Source organism: Merops nubicus, unplaced genomic scaffold (assembly GCF_000691845.1).
Source record: "Merops nubicus isolate BGI_N331 unplaced genomic scaffold, ASM69184v1 scaffold14580, whole genome shotgun sequence".
Lineage (NCBI taxonomy): Eukaryota > Metazoa > Chordata > Aves > Coraciiformes > Meropidae > Merops > Merops nubicus.
The window spans coordinates 17,660-34,864 of record NW_008583642.1 but is presented as its reverse complement, the minus strand read 5'-3'; the positions used below and the strand labels follow the sequence as shown (position 1 = coordinate 34,864).

The following is a 17,205-nucleotide window of genomic DNA, read 5'->3' as shown; positions in this document are numbered from 1 at the left end:
GAAAGAGTGCTGTTGTGTTCTTAGAGATCTATGATTATTTAAAATACTATTTACCTTCTTCCTTTCTGTTTTGTTGTTGGTGCAGTTTTGGGGATGTGGATTGGCTCTTTCAATGCTCCTTTCAGATGAATGGTCCTTTCTTGTATCACTTCCCGGATGTGTTTGATCCAGTCCTGTTTATTCTCTATACAGGATGCCTTTGATATGCAAAAGAAACAAAACCCCCACAATGGACTATATCACTGAGAAGATCCACACGTATAGTCAGTGAATAAACACAACAGAGGAAGGCATAAAGAATGACTCTGTGGGTCACTTTTGGAAACCTGAAATTATGGCAGTGTTAAGACTGACCAAATTTTGTTTTTCAGTGATGCTGGATTTAATTTCCTCACACTCATTGATTGCTCTCAGAAGACTAACGTGAGCTCTTAGCCTGTAATTCACTAGGAAAACATATACATTTTAGCAGCAACATGTAAATTTAAGTGGCCATTTTTAAGTGGCATTATTGAGTAACCACAAAAAAAAAAGTGAAAATATTAAGAAGTTTAATAGTAGGTATATGAACCTGTAAATGGGAAGATGAACTTTTTTCAGCTCAACACAGCTAAGAAATACATAAGAAGTTTCAAAGCTGGCATAGTCCTCAAAATATGTCAAATTACACATTAGCTACCTGTGATACTACAAGAAAGTTCATCAGATGAAACACAAGTCCTAGGTTACAGGACTTGTTACCAGGTTACCAGAGTCACAGGAAAAATGGGTTTAGCAATTCTTGTAGCTAGGCAAAGAACACTACTGACACCTTTAACTTCCCTGGACACAAAATTTATAGGCAGTGCTTGCACTCTCATCTAAAGGCAAGGATTTTCAGAAAAGCTTGTAGCCCTCAGAAAGACATAAAATCTTTTTAAACATTTCTATTGCTGCATAAAAGTCTGGCCCATGAAAAACAGCATCACCAACAAGCAGCAATGACTTGAGCATGAAATGTAACATGACACTGTGGCATGAGTTGCTCTGTCAGCTGGTGGCTGAGTCTTCAAGCTACACAAGTCCGTGGGATCAAACCTGTCCCTATTCTGATTTGGGAAAGCAAATTTTAATTCTTCAGCAGACCACACAGATTCCTTTCTGCTGTCAAGCCATGTGAGTCAGATACATACCACATCCTTTACACTCAAAGGAAAACTATCTGTCAGCAGTTGTCCCTCGCAGAGCAGAAGTCATGTCTTGTTGCCTTCCCAACAAGTATGAGTAACAATTACAAGACTTAGTACAGACTGTACAAGTAAATCTGCTAAAATTACCTTGAGAACAATTTTGTTGTCTGAAGTTGGTGTCCTTCCAACCCATAAAGCAAACTTGCAGGGATCTCCTTCTACATGTTCTGTGACACCCAGTTCAGAAGTCTGCAATTAAGAAGAATTTGTTAGGATGATGCAGCATTTTTTTCTCATAAGCCACAAAGGGGTGCTAATATACTAAATGATTGAGCTCTGCTATTTAAAGAGATTTTTAGAAGATTAAGGCTAACTCTTGTGCTAGAGAGAATCCTTTATCCTGGTGGCAGTGGTGGGGTTTCTTTAAAAAGGGAAGAACAGCTAAAGAGTTTTTCCTGTAGCGTAACAATAAAGAATAGCATTTATAACCTGAATACCAAATTGCTTATTTTAAATTTTTGACTTGGCAATAAAAGCCTTATAACTCTAAAAAAAAGATACTTGGCAAAAAAATAAGTCTTGTCTTCTCTCCCTGTTGATTTCCATTAGGGGATACTCACTACTTATGTTTTCTCTCAGATAAGGTATGCTTAAGAATTCTCTTGATAGCCTCTAAAACTCTGATCTCTTTTCTGCCAAAGGAGCCTTTCCTAGTGTGTTTCCTTCCTTCTGAAACAGAAGAAATGCAGTTTCCCTGGAGAAGTTCATTGGACAAGTACATTGACAATCAGTCTTCGGGAATGTTCTAATGTCAGATCTTGATAGCTAATTATCATCCAAAATGTTTTCACTTTCCAACTGGAACAACATCTCAGTCATGTGAATTTGGCTTCTAGTTAAACAATTCATATAGGCTGTGCTCAAAAAAAAAATTACAAACTAAGAAATATAGCTCAAGCTACAAGAACCCTCACTCCAAAAGACAGCTGCTAACCATGCTTGCATTATCAGAAGCTGTATTTTTCCCATCATATGCACCACCACGAGCATATACACAGTATGTAAAGCAAGTAAAATACTTAATCCAACATGCAATTATGAAATTCAAAGAAAAGATACCCTACCATGCTGCTCAATATAAAGCCTGAATGGGGAAGAAAGTACAATTTCTAACACTGTTTATTTTTTAAAGCCTAGTAGAGAATCAAAGAATGGTTTGGACTGGAAGGGACTTTAAAGATCAGGTAGTACCAACTCCCCTCCCACTAGGCCAGCTTGCACAAGGCCCCACCCAACCTGGTCTCAAACACACACACTGATGGAGCATCCACAGCTTCCCTGGGCAGCTTGTTCCAGTGTCTCACCACCTTCAGAGTGAAGAACTTCTTCCTTACATCCAATCTAAATCTATGCTCTTCTACTTTGGAGTCATTAGCCCTCATCCTATCATGTCAGGCCCTTGTAAAAAGTCCCTCCCCAGCTCTCTTGTAGGCCTCCTTCAGATACTAGAAGGCCACAATAAGGTCACCTCAGAGCTTTCTCTTCTCCAGGCTGAACAATACCAACTCCCCTCAGCCTGTCCTCACAGGAAAGCTGCTCCAGCCCTTGGATCATCTTTGTGGCTCTCCACTGGACACGCTCCAATAGGTCCATGTTCTTCTTGTGTTGGGAGCTCCAGAGCTGGTGGTCTTAAGAGAGCAAGAGCAGACGGGCAGAATCGCCTCCCTTGACCTGCTGGCCACACATCTCTTGGTGCAGCCCAGGACAGAGCTGGCTTTCTGGGCTGCACTCACATGTTGGTTCATGTGGAGCTTTTCATCAACCAGGACCCCACAGTATTTCTCCTCAGGAGTACTCTCAATCCATATTCCACCTAACCTGCTTGAGAATTGCCCCAAACCAGGTGCAGGACCTTGCACTTGGCCTTGTTGAATTTCATGGACTTGGCATGAATGAGCCCACCTCTCAAGCCTGTCAGTGTCCGTCTGGACGGAGCCCTTCCCTTCAGCGTGTTGACTGCACCAGACAGCTCAATGTCATTGGCAAACTTGCTGAGGGTGCACTGAATTCCACTGTCCATGTCACTGACAACGATGTTAAACACCAGCAGTGGTCACAGAACCAGTCCCTGAGGAACAGCACTTGTCACTGGTCTACACTTGGATACAAAGCCACTGACTGCAGTGAGTGTGATCATCCAGCCAATTCCTTATCTACCACGCAGTGCACCAGTCAGATCCATGTCTCTCCAATTTAGAGACCAGGGTGTCATGCAGGACAGTGTCAAATGCTTTGTACAACTCCAAGTAGATGACGTTGGCGGCTCTTCCCTTACCCACCAGTGCTGTAAGTCCACCAGATTTCTTAGACACTATTTTCCCTCAGTGAAGCCACGTTGGTTGCCACCAATCACCTCCCAATTTTCCATGTGCCTTAACAGAGCCTTCAGGAGGATCTGCTCCATGATCTTGCTGGGCACAGAGCTGAGACTGACTGGCCTGTAGCTGCCCAGGTCTCTCTTTTTTCCCTTTCTGAAAATGGGGGTTATGTTTCCCCTCTTCCAGGCAGTGGGAACTTCACCAGACTGCCATGACTTTTCAAATATGGAAAGCAGCTTAGCAACTTCATCTGCCAGTTCCCTCAGGACCTACAGATGGATCCTGTCAGATCCCATGGACTTGTACATCCTCAGGTCTCTTAGGTGGTCTTGAACTTGATCTTCACTTACAGTGGGTGGGTAAGATCTTCCTTCTCCCAGTTTCTGCTTTGGCCTTCTGCAACTTGGGCAGTGTGGCTAGAAAAAGCAGTGTTAGTACACTTGTGAATGTTATAAATTTTACAAGGGACAATGGAGGAACAATGCAGTAGAGGTCTGTACAGTAAGGAGTGGCAAGGCAGACACATTTTTTACGCTCCATTTCAATACTAGTAGGCATCAAGTCAAAGTAGTGGAAGGGAATCAGGTTCAAAATCCAACACATGGAGGTTGGCCTGTGCTCAATGTGATGTTGAACAATACAGCTCTTTGCAGAGGACACTGTAAATGCTGAAGGTTTGCAGAAGGTCCAAGGACAAGCTCATGGAAGAGAAATCCATTGCAGGTTATTGAAGGCACAGAAACCACTTTCAGGTGAGGAAGCCTCTGAACTGCCAGTTAGAGGTGACTGGGAGAACATTCTGCCAAAGTTAACACCTGCTTCCCTTGTTCCCATAGCCCTCCCTAGGCACTGGCTTTTGGACTCTTATCTCTTGCCAAAGGCATTCATGAACACCTTCCACTGATTCAAGTCACACTATGGAGTATCCTGTGCTGGGGAAACTCTGATGGTCATCATGGCCAAAGTAACGAATCTCAGTTTTGTAAAACCAGCTTCCAGAGGCAGGAGACAGAATAACGTGCAAATAAGATCTTTAGCTCAAATCAACACACATGCTTTCAACATCTGCATGAATGTCTTATCTAAAGCTCAAACCATAATTACTGCTATAACAGTAAGCTGCTCTACAAGATGTTTTGCCAAATAAAATACGAAGACAAAAAGAATGCTGGCATTTTGAAGATGAGGCACAATGAGAGTCTTCAAGATTTTCAGCAGTGTCTCTAGGACCCAAGGCTATTACTGAACTTCTGCCAAAGGAACTGACATGACAAGCTTACAGGACCAAATTTCAGCTTTGTCTCCCTTCCCACGTAATGTCTTGGCAGCTGAGGTTACCCTCCAGTAAACTAGAAGTTTTTTTTTGTATTTCAGGTTCTTGGGAGCACCCAGGAAAGATGTGATCAACAAGCCAGCTGCAACTGCATTACCTGCTAGCTACCTTGTATCAGAAAGGACAAGTGTTGGAAATGAAGTGACAGAATATGCAAAGCAAGATATGGAAAAAAGGTGTTTTTTTTAACCAACCTGCTTTACCAGTTTGGACACTAGGTGTGGGAAGGGGGAAAGAATGAAGGAAAAGGAGCTGAAGCAGGGACAAAAGGCTCGGTGTTTATATCATCTAGACTTAGTCACATATCCCAATAGTATCAAGTGAAGAATAACGTCTTTTAGAGAGTGATTCTGAGAAGTAATTTCAAGTACTACTTCTAAACTGTCTGGGGGAAAGGCTAATCCTGACTCCAACAGATGCAGAGCAAGCCCCATGGGAGACTGTTTTCTCACTTGGCTACCTAAATTTATGGAGTGTGAATATTGCTCTCACTCAAGTCATCCAATGGGACAAGAAAGTAAGGATATGAATTCCAGGGTCAAATTTTGTAAAGCATACATGCTACAGATGAGGAAAGCAAGTGGGTTTTTTTAAATAGGAAGAAATACATTTCCATCTTTACAACCTTTCAGTAGATGGTAAGAGCTATAATTTTAGTTAAAAAATATTAGTAAGATTACTAGTCCCAGTAAAAATTCTGGAATGAACCTTTCCATAACAAGGAGTTCTTGCCTTTCCAGAGCAGTACGTGTAGGATATTCACCAAAATGAATTCTCAACATGAATATTACTACAAAAACAACAGTAAACAAGCAAGATGAAGCCGGCTTGTCAGCTCCTCCTGTACTTCTGCTTTATACAAATAAGCCTTAAAGAACCAACAATAACACACAAAATTAAGACAAAATCCATCCAGCCCAGTCTTGATTTTCCTTTGTCCTGACATACCAAGATCGACATGTAGCCTTTAGTAGTTGCTTTCAGCCCACTCTTTCTTCTCAAAAACATGACAAAGCAGCAAACTTAGAAGACACAGCCTACACACTCCAAGGCTGGTCTTTCAGTGTACTGTAACAGTTTTTCAAGTTCTGCAGGCACATTTAAATAATCTGAGTTTAGTCACAGTCTAATGTAGACAGTTTTCTAAATACCATCACTTGTTCTCCCATACTTACGAACAGTTTACTCTTGTAAATGTACTTGCTCCTCCCACTGGAGTCCTTTACTTCTTTACTGAAAACCAAGGACATCTCAAAGAGGAAAAGGTGCCTCTCTCTCCCCTTTCGAATTAGTGTTTTTGGGTCCCACACTTGGAAGGATTCTTGAAGGATGAGCTCTCCCTGAGATTCTATATTTTCATCAAAGCCTAAAAAAAACAGGGAAAGGCTCACCATGGCAAGTTGATAATACGAGGAAATTAAAAAATACAGCTTCTGCTTATTAAACAATATTATTTTTTTCTTCCCAAATGCAACCTGCCAAAGACAGGATTCCACAGAAGCAATACTAAATCAACTTCATTTCAACATTGCAGTATACAAAATGTAACTGTAGCTTAAAACTATGTCTAAATTTAGAGATCCGACTGTTAAGACATTTATCAACTCTTCCAGCAGTATTTCACCAAAAAGTGACAAATCTGTCTGGGTCAGCTTCTGGTAACCTCTTCTGTGACAAAAATCATTTCTCTTATAAGCTGTAGAAAGCGAGCAGCTTGCAAGGACGCAGAGAGCATGTTAGGTTTTTCTGACATTGGCAAGCTCCCAAATGGCACCTTTGCTGGTGACCCACCTTCCCCACTGTATATGCAACATATTCCAATAGAGATGGCAGCTTGAGCTGCTGCCACGTGACCAGCCTGCCAGCGTGCCACGCCAGCCTTGGTCCGTAACAGCGAAATAGCAGCTGGATTACTTGAGACATAATGTAAAGATGAAGATCGAGAATATCAACAATTTTACTTCCATTGTAGTGGTACAGTGTTCTCACTGTTTAATACAGAGCTTTAGAGTTGCAGGATAACAGAAACTAGTCTTCTATACTCTTCTGAGTGGTATTAACTGCATTTTAAATAGAAACTGCTTGCCAATATTCTCTGAACAAAAGAGCACCATCCTTCTCAAGAAAACAACAGTTCTCACTCTTCTCAACAGGACAACAGTGTGGAGAGCATGAGAGCCAAGCTGCATTAGAATGTTCATTCAAAATACTCCAGAGACAGAGAGAGGAAATGCGCTCACTCACTAGATTTGTCCAACATACGATGACTCAACAAGACATGCATGATTTGTTACGAAACCCACTTATGTAAAAGATTAGGATATTCTCCAGAGTTGCATTCCCAGTGTTAATCCTATGATAAATCAGCATTTATCCTAACACCATCTCGTGAACAAGGCATTTGGAACCAATCCTCCAAACTGACCAACACTGCTGCTGTTCAAAATCAGGGAAGCGAGGTGATTTTTAGCATTCACATGATCAAGGATCAGAGGTCAAATCAAGATGAGTTTTACAGTAACATGCATGATACTGGAAATTTCATGACAAGCTCCATTTTGCTACTGCAAGGGAGAGAGGAAGAAAAGGAACACTGACTAAAAGCACCTATGTCTTTATTCAGCAGCTGCAAGGTAAGGTGGCTCTGCTTTCATCTCAAAAAAATTAAATGCCAAAGAAAAACATTTTTATTATGAAGTGTATGATGGGGCCATTATACATGATAACATGCCAATTACAAAACAGATTTTGACAGAAAGTTATTCTAAGCACATAGACACAATTACATCCAACCTCCACTGTCTGCTGTCCTGTCTAAGTCCCAGGCTAAACTGGCTTATGCTGACATTTTATTGCCAGAAGATACATTTAATTTCAACTAGGATTCTGTTATGGAACAGGCAACAAATGGATATGGAAACGACAATCTTCTTGAAGGCAATTATTTGATACCTAAATCAGCAAAATCACCTCTAATACACGTAGGCACCTCATGTAAAGTAGCCATGGATATTGGTTGGAAAATGTATCTGACCATTGACCTATTATGTTTCAGGTGAGTGGTGGAAAACTTTGTTAGCCTACATATTTTTCAAATCTGCAGTGGCAGAGCTATAGATCAGGATCAAAGAAAGTTTTAAAAAATTAGCAAAACTGTTGTTGACTGTCACAATTAATTTTCCTCAATAAGTTCACATTTTATATAGCTCCAAATAAAAGGTATGTAAAATATAAACTCAGAGATAAGAAATAGTTCATATTCTCAGGTCTTTTCAACATGTAGTAATACAGGAAGTTACTAAACAAAGTTAATCTCCAGTGTATGACTGAGCTGGAAAGCCAGTTTGAGTCCTACCTTCCAGCATGCTGAGGTGCATGGCATCATTGGCTCGCTTTGGCACACTAAGCATCACCTCTAGACCATCCTTAATCTCACCTTTACCTTCCTCACAGCACGTGAGCAGCTCCTGCAAAAGACAAGCAGACAGTACTTCTAACAATCAAAGAATCATTTTTTGCATGTAAAACCTTTTTGAACTTATTACTCTGCCAATGACATGATAACATACTTTGTATCTATCATGATCTGATCTTTAGGGAGCAGCTCAAGCTTTCAGTTAACTACCTCTAATTTAAACAAGATCATCTGCTTAACAAGAAATCTTTAAAAGTTACAAGGACATCTTTTCTTATAGTAAGCACAGACACAGCTGTCAGATGCAGAGCTACATCAATGCTCAGAACAACGGAGCTGCCAAGTCATGAAGATGGTGGAAAGCAGGACAGCACAAAAGGACACACCACATCCCCCATGTCAGTCGTTGCTCCACTGCACCAAAGACCTGCTCTGTACTACTGCTGATAAGAGGATTTACATTGTTTCATTTTAAACATTCCATTAATTACTCTATTCTGCATTCAAACAGTTAAGAGCATCCTACAGACAAAACTTTTGAATACAAACAAGCATTAACTGATGGGCAGAACTCAGAGAATGGAATATGCTGAAGCAATGCAGCAGGATTTAGGGCAATGCAATTCCCTGCCCATTCAACATCCCAGAGATATTAACATAACAACGCCTGAGCTGATATTCAAATTTCCTCACATCCTTTGAGCATTTGAACAGTATCAAGATAAAAAGTAGCTTATGTAACCAAAAGGGCATATTATGTTCCTTCTATTATTCAAAAGGCTGACTTAATTCATTCCCTAAGGTTAAATTCCCTTTTCCTTTTTAAAGAGAAAGCCAGGTGATTCCTGCTATTCTCACTACATTATTTATATTTAACTGCCAATACCACCTTCACAGCAGAATGCTACATCATCACACTTAAATTCTGCATGACAACTCCACAGAAAAGTGAGTGTAACAAAATATCCTCCAGAGCACCTTCAATACCATTTGGAAAACTAAGCAGAATTCTAGAACTGTAAAATGTTTCAGCTGTCATTCAAGTTTTGGTTTATCTATCCTTCAATATTTTATATCTCTCGTCTTATAGAAAGAAAAAAAAAAAAAAGAAGATGAAAACTCACCAAATAAATCCATTTTATTGTACAGCAAAGTGATCTGGCTCTGTAAACACTGGTGAAACGGACCTACCTCATCACTTCAGTAATGTGCTGGCTAAGGGATATTTAGGTTTTAAAGAAAATAATTTTTGGAATCAGTACCCTGAAATTTCTGTAACAGCACAGCCTAGAGTATTTCTCTACGTTATAACTTAATCAAATTGCACATTTTTGCAAGGGAAGAACAGACGATGTGTTTCACTTAAAAATAACAGACTTGTTTCCGTCTGATTTGACTTGAAAAAGCCTGCAGCTTTTTTCAGAAATTTTAAAAACAATCATCCGTTTCACTAAGTGAAAGCTCTCACTACAGGCTTCCAGAAGTTTTGTTTATTTCAACAGCTACTATTTACTTGACATTTCCAGGCAACATTACAAGTAACAGCTGTTTGTGCAACAGCTGTACAGGTACTCAGTCTGTGCGTGCATATATATACAAATATGTATCTTTTATATTATAGTTTTATATATACAGATTTATATATTTTGCAGTACTTAATACCATAAACATAGCTAAAGGCTTAGCAAAATTTCTTGCAGAAACCATAATGAAAAATGTGCCAGTCTATATGGCCATTAATTACTTTTTTCTCTGGAAATGCAAATTATGTTTTCCAACTGAACATTAGTAGAGAGGTAGCCTCTTTGATTTACAGCAATCTGGATAAAAAGTTGCTTATTTATGCCTTCTTTAATTTTCAGTGCTGTCCTAAAAAAAAATATCACAGCAATATTAGAGGTTGCCCAGGATACTGTAGTCTCAAGAGTGTAGAGTAAAACAGCCCTCTGGATTTCAGCAAGAGTTTCACCCTCCTAAGGACAGCAGAATCAGAGAAGAAATTTGAGTTAGTACTGACCTTTAAAAGAAGCTGGTATTTTGTTATCCTTTGGACAGGTTTGATAAGGTAAGATGAGATAGAGTTGGCCAGTCCATGTCGTTGTTGTATCTCCTACATGGGAAAAGGAAACATTTGAGGACTGTGGGCACCAGCACTCAGATATAGGCTGCTTTGAGGGCTATGCAATAATATGCATTAACTAGAAATTCTATTTTAGAAAGAAGAAATAAAAAAACAGACAGGATGAGAAGATATTCAAGCCACAGTAAACATGTTGTACATCTGCCTGGTCACTTTCCACCAACAGAAGATTATTACCTCCAAGGATACCTGGTGAAGGATTTCAACAAACCCAAATACAAATAGCAACGATTAGGGATATCAAACATGTGGCAACGCCTTTAAAAAAAAGAAGTATTGAAATCTCCATTTCTTTTGTTACTAGCAAGAGAGAAAACGAATTTCAGGACTATGACAGGAAAGTTGAGGTGGAGGTCTCTTAGCATCAGCTGCTGCTTGTTTAACGGCCTGTAGTCACAGACAGCGCTTCCCCCACGAGGGGGAGCAAGGAGTAACATTTTCTCACTAAAGGGAAGAGATTACCAAACACTTAAAAAGAAAACAGCCACAACAAAAAAGGAATGACCTCTGCAAAGCTAAACGAGAAAAACAGAATTAGATGATAATTAGATGAGATAATTACAGATTTCAAGTACTGATCATGGCTGAGCTTCACAGTGTTTGCCATTTATCAGTATCAGGTGATTTCAAACAGCAAGTTATGCACTGAAGCTACATGCTTTCTAACCACAATTACAGAATCAGAAATTTGCAAGAAGATACATGTGACATTTTCACATGGTCCAGTGGTGGTATCAATGGAAGCTCTTGAAGTCACCTGTGCACAGAATTAGGTCTTCACACTTCTAATCCACTTTAAGTGGATTAGGAGATGGAGAGCTCTTGGATAGACAGAGTGTAACTTACCTGCTCTTCTTCAAACACTGAAAACTTAACAGAAGCTTCACAGAAAGGCTTTACCTTACAAGGTTTAGCATTCACATCTCCTCAGTGATATTTTGAAATCCATCCCAGGAAGGATGGACTTTTTTTTTCTGGTTGGTTTTTATTATGTCCTTCCCTCTACTTCTACAAACAATTCTAAAAAAGTTTGTGGTGTCACTACACAGCTAGTATCTCAGCACAGTACAGAAGGAAACAAAGAGGCATAGAGAGTGCTCTAATCAGATCATCTCTAAACACACGTTCAATCTTGGCCAAAATTCCCCCCTAAACCTTCTAACTGCTGCTATATTTTGGTCCTTTCTTGAGTGAAGTCCTACACATAGACCATGCAACCCTGGGACTGAATAAGCAAGGTGTTTCTTTTAGCAGCTTTGAACAATGGCAGTCAACTGAATTCCCAGTACATACAATTATAATTTAAAAGTGCTCAAAAAATTAACAAAGATTTCCGTCTTTACTGCATACGATGCAAACTAGGCACATCAAAATGCTAAGATTTGCAGAATGTGACTGTAAGAGCTGAAGATTCGCAGCTCAGTTGCTGCTGCCAGAACCTGCCTCCAGTTCTGAACCACTCTGACACGTGACAGTGACTTCTCACATTTGATTGTATTTAACCATGTGAGACATAGGGTTGATTTTCTTAAGCTAATATTAAATTGCACCATTAGTACAAGGAAACTTGAAATTTCTTAAGAAATTAGGCACTTGGCATAACTGCAATACATGATTCAAGCTGCTAAGGCATACTTTTAAGAGGCACATAAAGTACTTACATCAAAGTACGCTCCTGCATGTTCTAGTATCAGCTGGGTAGAATCTGGCTTATTTTTACAGTAAGTAACATACATTTGGAATTTGTCTGCCTGCAGAACAAAATGTAAATTTACATAGTTTAGCAGAGAGCATAATTTCTCTAAGTTTTTTACACAGTTATCAGAGAGCATTATCTTCTCTCTCAAGAAACTGAACTACAAAGAATTATTTTCCCATGCAAACTGACAGCATAAGAAAATGTATCAGACAAATAAGACTGAAAACAATAGCAATGTATGCAGAAGCAAATTATTCACAGTTAAGACAAAGATACCAAACCTGAATGCAGGCTTAGGCAACTTGCATAAACTCCAGGAGCACCTACGCACTGCCATCCCACAGCAGTGCCTTAATTTCTGCCCCCCCCAGTTACAGATACACACATTTTTACTCAAATTCCAAGAAAGAGGTACTTCTACAAATTAAAAAGGGAACTGAAAGCAAGAATTCATCCCTTCACGCTTCCTATCTTCCCCTTGTTACTTCTAAATATAAGTGTGACTTCATTACCCAGGTAACGAAACAATGTCCAACATCTTCTGGTAACTGTTCATATTTTTCCAGCTCCTTGAGGAATATACTATGGGCAAAAAAGAAACAAATAGTACAAAGTACATGAAACATTTTAATTAGAGCAACTGATATTGATCGATTTTCTGTGAATAAAGGCGGATAGAAAATCTACTGTAATTCATACCAACAGCACGAGTTAAAGGTAATAGGAATGGATAGAAATATATAATAACAGAACTAATCCAGAATGTACTTTCATACAAATTCTGATGTGAAGCTCAGAAATTTATCCAGCAGGCATGCAATTAACAAATAAGAATACAAAAAAATTAACTGCTGTTGTTCTTCATCAACGTTTCCTGCTGTTTCAGTTTCAAGAAAAGTTTAGCCTTTATCTCAAGAGAAGAAGGAGATGATTTGGTTTTTGGATGCTCAGGTTAACACAAAGCATATGAAGGGTTGTAAAATCAGGTTCTGATATATGCTAGGTATATTTTATTACTTTAAAGAACCATAGCCCAATACAGACACCAATGAAGTAACAAAGAGGGAAGATTCAGAGCAATACTTCTCTACAGGGATCTGCCTAGGAACCGTTCCACTCAGAAGAAAGGTAGTGGACAAGCCTCTTTCATGCTCCATACTCAAGTAAATGTAACAATGGTGAGGCATCTCCACAGAAGCTTCGAAAAGCCAAGAGCAGGGAGACTTACTATTTCCCAGCAGCAGTCATATGTGGAAAAAAGAAATGAAAGTTCAGAAGGAATCAGAGTCTTAAATTGGTGTTTGTGCTGTATTCTATTGAGTTCAGTAGTTTCCGTCTCTTTAGAACAACTGGAAAAACTACAGCAAAATTTGAATGTGTTCAAGTAGTTTGTTAAAAGCTGAAATATGTCCGAGATTGAAAAAGACAATTTCTAATGGTGTACCTACTGGGCTGCAAAAAGCAACAACTGAAACAACTGAGTAATGTGAGAAGAAATCCTTTAGATTTTTTTATGGAAAATCATCCATTATTCCTAAGCGCAATATTTTCATCAGGAAATCCCTCAGGTCATCATCTGGATTTAGCAGTAATATGGAAATGGAAGATAAGTCACTCACTTATTGTGAAACTCATAGATTTCCTGCATGTTTCCAAAGATAATGTGTTCTTTGTTTACAATACCAGGTGGGATCTCCTCGACTCCGCTTGTCATTTCCCATAGATATGTCTGCCCAGAACAAAAAAGATGCATGAAAAGTCATGATAAACCCTCAACAGGAGCACTCAGGTATTTCTGAATGTGCATTCCTGGAGAGAAATTGGGGAAAGATCACACAGCATCATCATCTCCAATTGTGACAGTATCTGTTGTGTCCAGTATAACTTGTGATTTTGACAGCAAAATACAAGTTCTAAAACTGACAATTTAACATAGTCCCTGTGACTTCATCATTTAAAATGCATAGTGTTCTTGACAACCTCTAATGCTTCAGGATATTCCTTATCAAGGTCATGTCTGCAGTCTAGAAGTTCATGCTTTGTGCAACAGCTAACACTGAACATTACTTGCTTCAGCATAACAATTACTGGGCACTTTTCCATGGAATCTCTCTGAATTTCTATTCCAAAAGCCAGCTAGTAGCAGAACATGTGATACAGATAATAAGAGAATTAACACAGGCTCTTCTCTATTGCTAGCAAAGCAAATAAAGTAAGCCCCTCCCTTTTCCCTCCCCTCTCTAAAACAAAACCCCCACACATTTATGAACTGGGAAAGGAGCAAATGCTAAAACTCCATACTGACAAAACCAAAACATATAGGATGAATTACAAAGCATCTGTTATCAAATGCAATTCTAAGTTTCTTCTTAATAGCAGAAAGGCTACTTAGTTTGGTTTTATGACTGCAAACTAATCATGCTTGGCTGTTAAAACCAGAAAGCAACAAAAAGCCACAGATTCAATCCTGTCTTCAAAAATCAGGGAAAAAAAGAAAACTTACATCCATGCATTCCCGGAGGTCTCTTACGTAAGCCTTTTCTGTCTGAATTAGCTCAGCCATAATGAACCTTAGGTGACAACAGAAAGAATAATCAAATCTCAGTCTGTTGGATCATTATGAATGCATAATAACTCAGAATACATCTTTCTCTCAATCAGCTTTTGCTTTTCCCACTGCTGCAAGAAAAATCTGAGGACTGAAATATGAAGAGAAACAACAGATGAAGGAAGCATGAAAGGTAACATTACTAACCAGCACATAAAAGTAATGGGGAAGGAAATGGATTATTTTTTTTCTCAAATGCTTTTCACTTGCTACAGTCATTTAACTGTTGTTCTCCCTCCTGCCCTTACATATTTATTTCACCTTATTGCTAAAAAGGAGATTAGGACATACAAAGAAGTTTAACATAGTTTTGAAAGTTTAAGATTCTATCATGCTAGAACTATGTGTGAGAATAAGCACGTGAATAAAAGGCCATATGAGCTCTCTTTGTACCATTTGTCAAATGCCTAAGCTGCCAGACATGCCATGACAGTTGTTTCATTATCAGGATTGATTTATGCATTCTCATTGATTAAAAATAAATAAATTTATTACTCTTTCCTGCGGGCAGACTTTCGTTTTTCTTCATTAAGCTCATGAGCAGCATCGCGCAGTTTCACCTCTGACCCAGGGACACTGGCTGGGATTATATCCAGCTGCAAGCTTTTGCTCTTTATTAAAGAAAGGAAGAATTGATTAAGGAAGGAGACAGGAGAAAACAATAGCTAAATCAAACGCAAGCAAAGCTTCTTTGCCTGTCACCACACCCAAATTTCTCTTACCGATTTATTGGAATCGGAGGAAATACCCAGAGCTTTCTCTAAAGAGGTCCTGTATTTCTCCATGCGCAGGGAAAAGTCTCTGTACCTCTTATCCACTGCTGTGACACATTTTTTAATCTCTGTTGCATGAGCATGCCCTTTTTCACAAAAGCCATCAGCCAGCTGTATCAACAGCTTCACCCTCTCTTTGGTTTGCTATGAAAACAGGAAAATATCGAACAGTTACTAGCTCTACCTATCAGGAAGGGGGTCATTTTGCTTAACCTGCCACCAAGTGCAGCTGGAGAAACTTATCAAAGGAGCCAGCTTCCTCCTCTCTCTTCCCAGAACTCCTTCATCCAGACACCCTTTTCTTAATAAAAATAGCAGAAGATGAATATTGGTTTCCTTGGATTTTATTATTGCCTTACTAGAAGCAGGTTGTTTATTTTTCTTTCAAAAATGTGCTCCATATCTAACACAGAGATTAAATTCTGCTAGGGAAGGTTTTCAGAGCACGGGAATTCTCCTCACATCAATACCAAGGGGTATGAATGCCAGAGAGGGTATTTTGTTCATTATCACTGAAGCGCTGGTAATGGACTGGGCCCATAGCCTCAAGAATCCACCTTCTTTAGACATCACTGAAGTGCTGAGATGGAGGTAAGTCTTGTTATATGCTTTACACTTTAATGGATTAAGACTATATTATTTAAATCTTTTGTATATTATGTTTTACTGTCACCGTTGGAGATAAACTGAGAACAAGCAGCCACCACATCTGTAACCAAGTGCTTTTCCCAACTGACGCGATGCCTAAGACTACACGCTTCCTTTTATATATAACATAAACAGCCCACAATGGATGAGTTTGTACCTCCACCTCTCTCTCCCTCTGACACCATGGCAGAGTAAAGTCTCCTGTCAGGGCCCTTGGTAACAGGGAGTTAAGCAACATGTCAATAAAACCTTGATTCTTTTGTGTCAGCTGGAAAATTAACAGTGTTTGTCCTTTCCCCCCCAGCCCCAGCCCTTAATTCTTTTTTATTTCCTAATGGTCTCTCCTCTGAGCATTTCTTTTCACTGTGGAATAAGCAAAAGCTAATACAACTTCCCAATCAGCAGCAAAATGCCAAGGGAGTGGCATCAACAACATCCTTTCAAAAGAGGCACCCGCGTCATCTGCTGACTGACAGAGGAAACAAGGGGGGCAGTGGTGCTCTGCACGCTGGAAAGCATCCAGCAGAACAAAGGCTGAAGCAAAACTCAGAAGGAAGAAAATCCAGGTCTGAAAAGCAGGAGTGATCTCTGTTCTTTCTGGATTCTCTTTTCTCCCTTCCAGTAGGTCTCATCTCCAAGACTCCTCTCACCTGAGGTGGTCCTTCAGACAAATGAACATTTGCTTTATTATTTCTCTAAGAAGACTAGAGAGCTGAGAGGTGGAAAGAGGTGACAAAATACAACACAAAACCAGATAAGGCTACATAAGCTCAGGTACTTCAGTCACAGGCTAGTTGTCTATCTTTCATATTTGAAATTGGGTAAGCCTCACAAGTGACATCTACATCTCTGTATAGACCTCCAAAGATGTACAACACCACAATGCTGCCATGGCTCACAGCAGAATCGCAGAATACTTCTAATAAAATGAATAACCTAACAGTTAAAGCTTTAATTTTTCTACTATCTTCTAATTAAATCACAACTGAATAAGAATATGCCTTGTTGTATTTTATACTCTAAATGAACATGTATTAATCCA

At 39.4% G+C, this 17,205-nt stretch overlaps 1 protein-coding gene across 1 annotated transcript in view; it reads right to left on the bottom strand.

Annotated features, from left to right (window-relative positions):
• LOC103774253 (triple functional domain protein-like) overlaps positions 1-17,205 on the bottom strand; it is a gene marked incomplete at both ends in the record, with an annotated part of 31,194 nt that overhangs the window by 683 nt on the left and 13,306 nt on the right. The window contains 11 exons of the mRNA XM_008941649.1: positions 55-197; positions 1,317-1,418; positions 6,056-6,246; positions 8,236-8,347; positions 10,313-10,405; positions 12,097-12,186; positions 12,647-12,716; positions 13,754-13,863; positions 14,638-14,704; positions 15,238-15,353; positions 15,465-15,659. Coding sequence (XP_008939897.1) covers positions 55-197; positions 1,317-1,418; positions 6,056-6,246; positions 8,236-8,347; positions 10,313-10,405; positions 12,097-12,186; positions 12,647-12,716; positions 13,754-13,863; positions 14,638-14,704; positions 15,238-15,353; positions 15,465-15,659 — 1,289 coding nt within the window. The remainder of the gene's footprint in view (positions 1-54; positions 198-1,316; positions 1,419-6,055; positions 6,247-8,235; positions 8,348-10,312; positions 10,406-12,096; positions 12,187-12,646; positions 12,717-13,753; positions 13,864-14,637; positions 14,705-15,237; positions 15,354-15,464; positions 15,660-17,205) is intronic.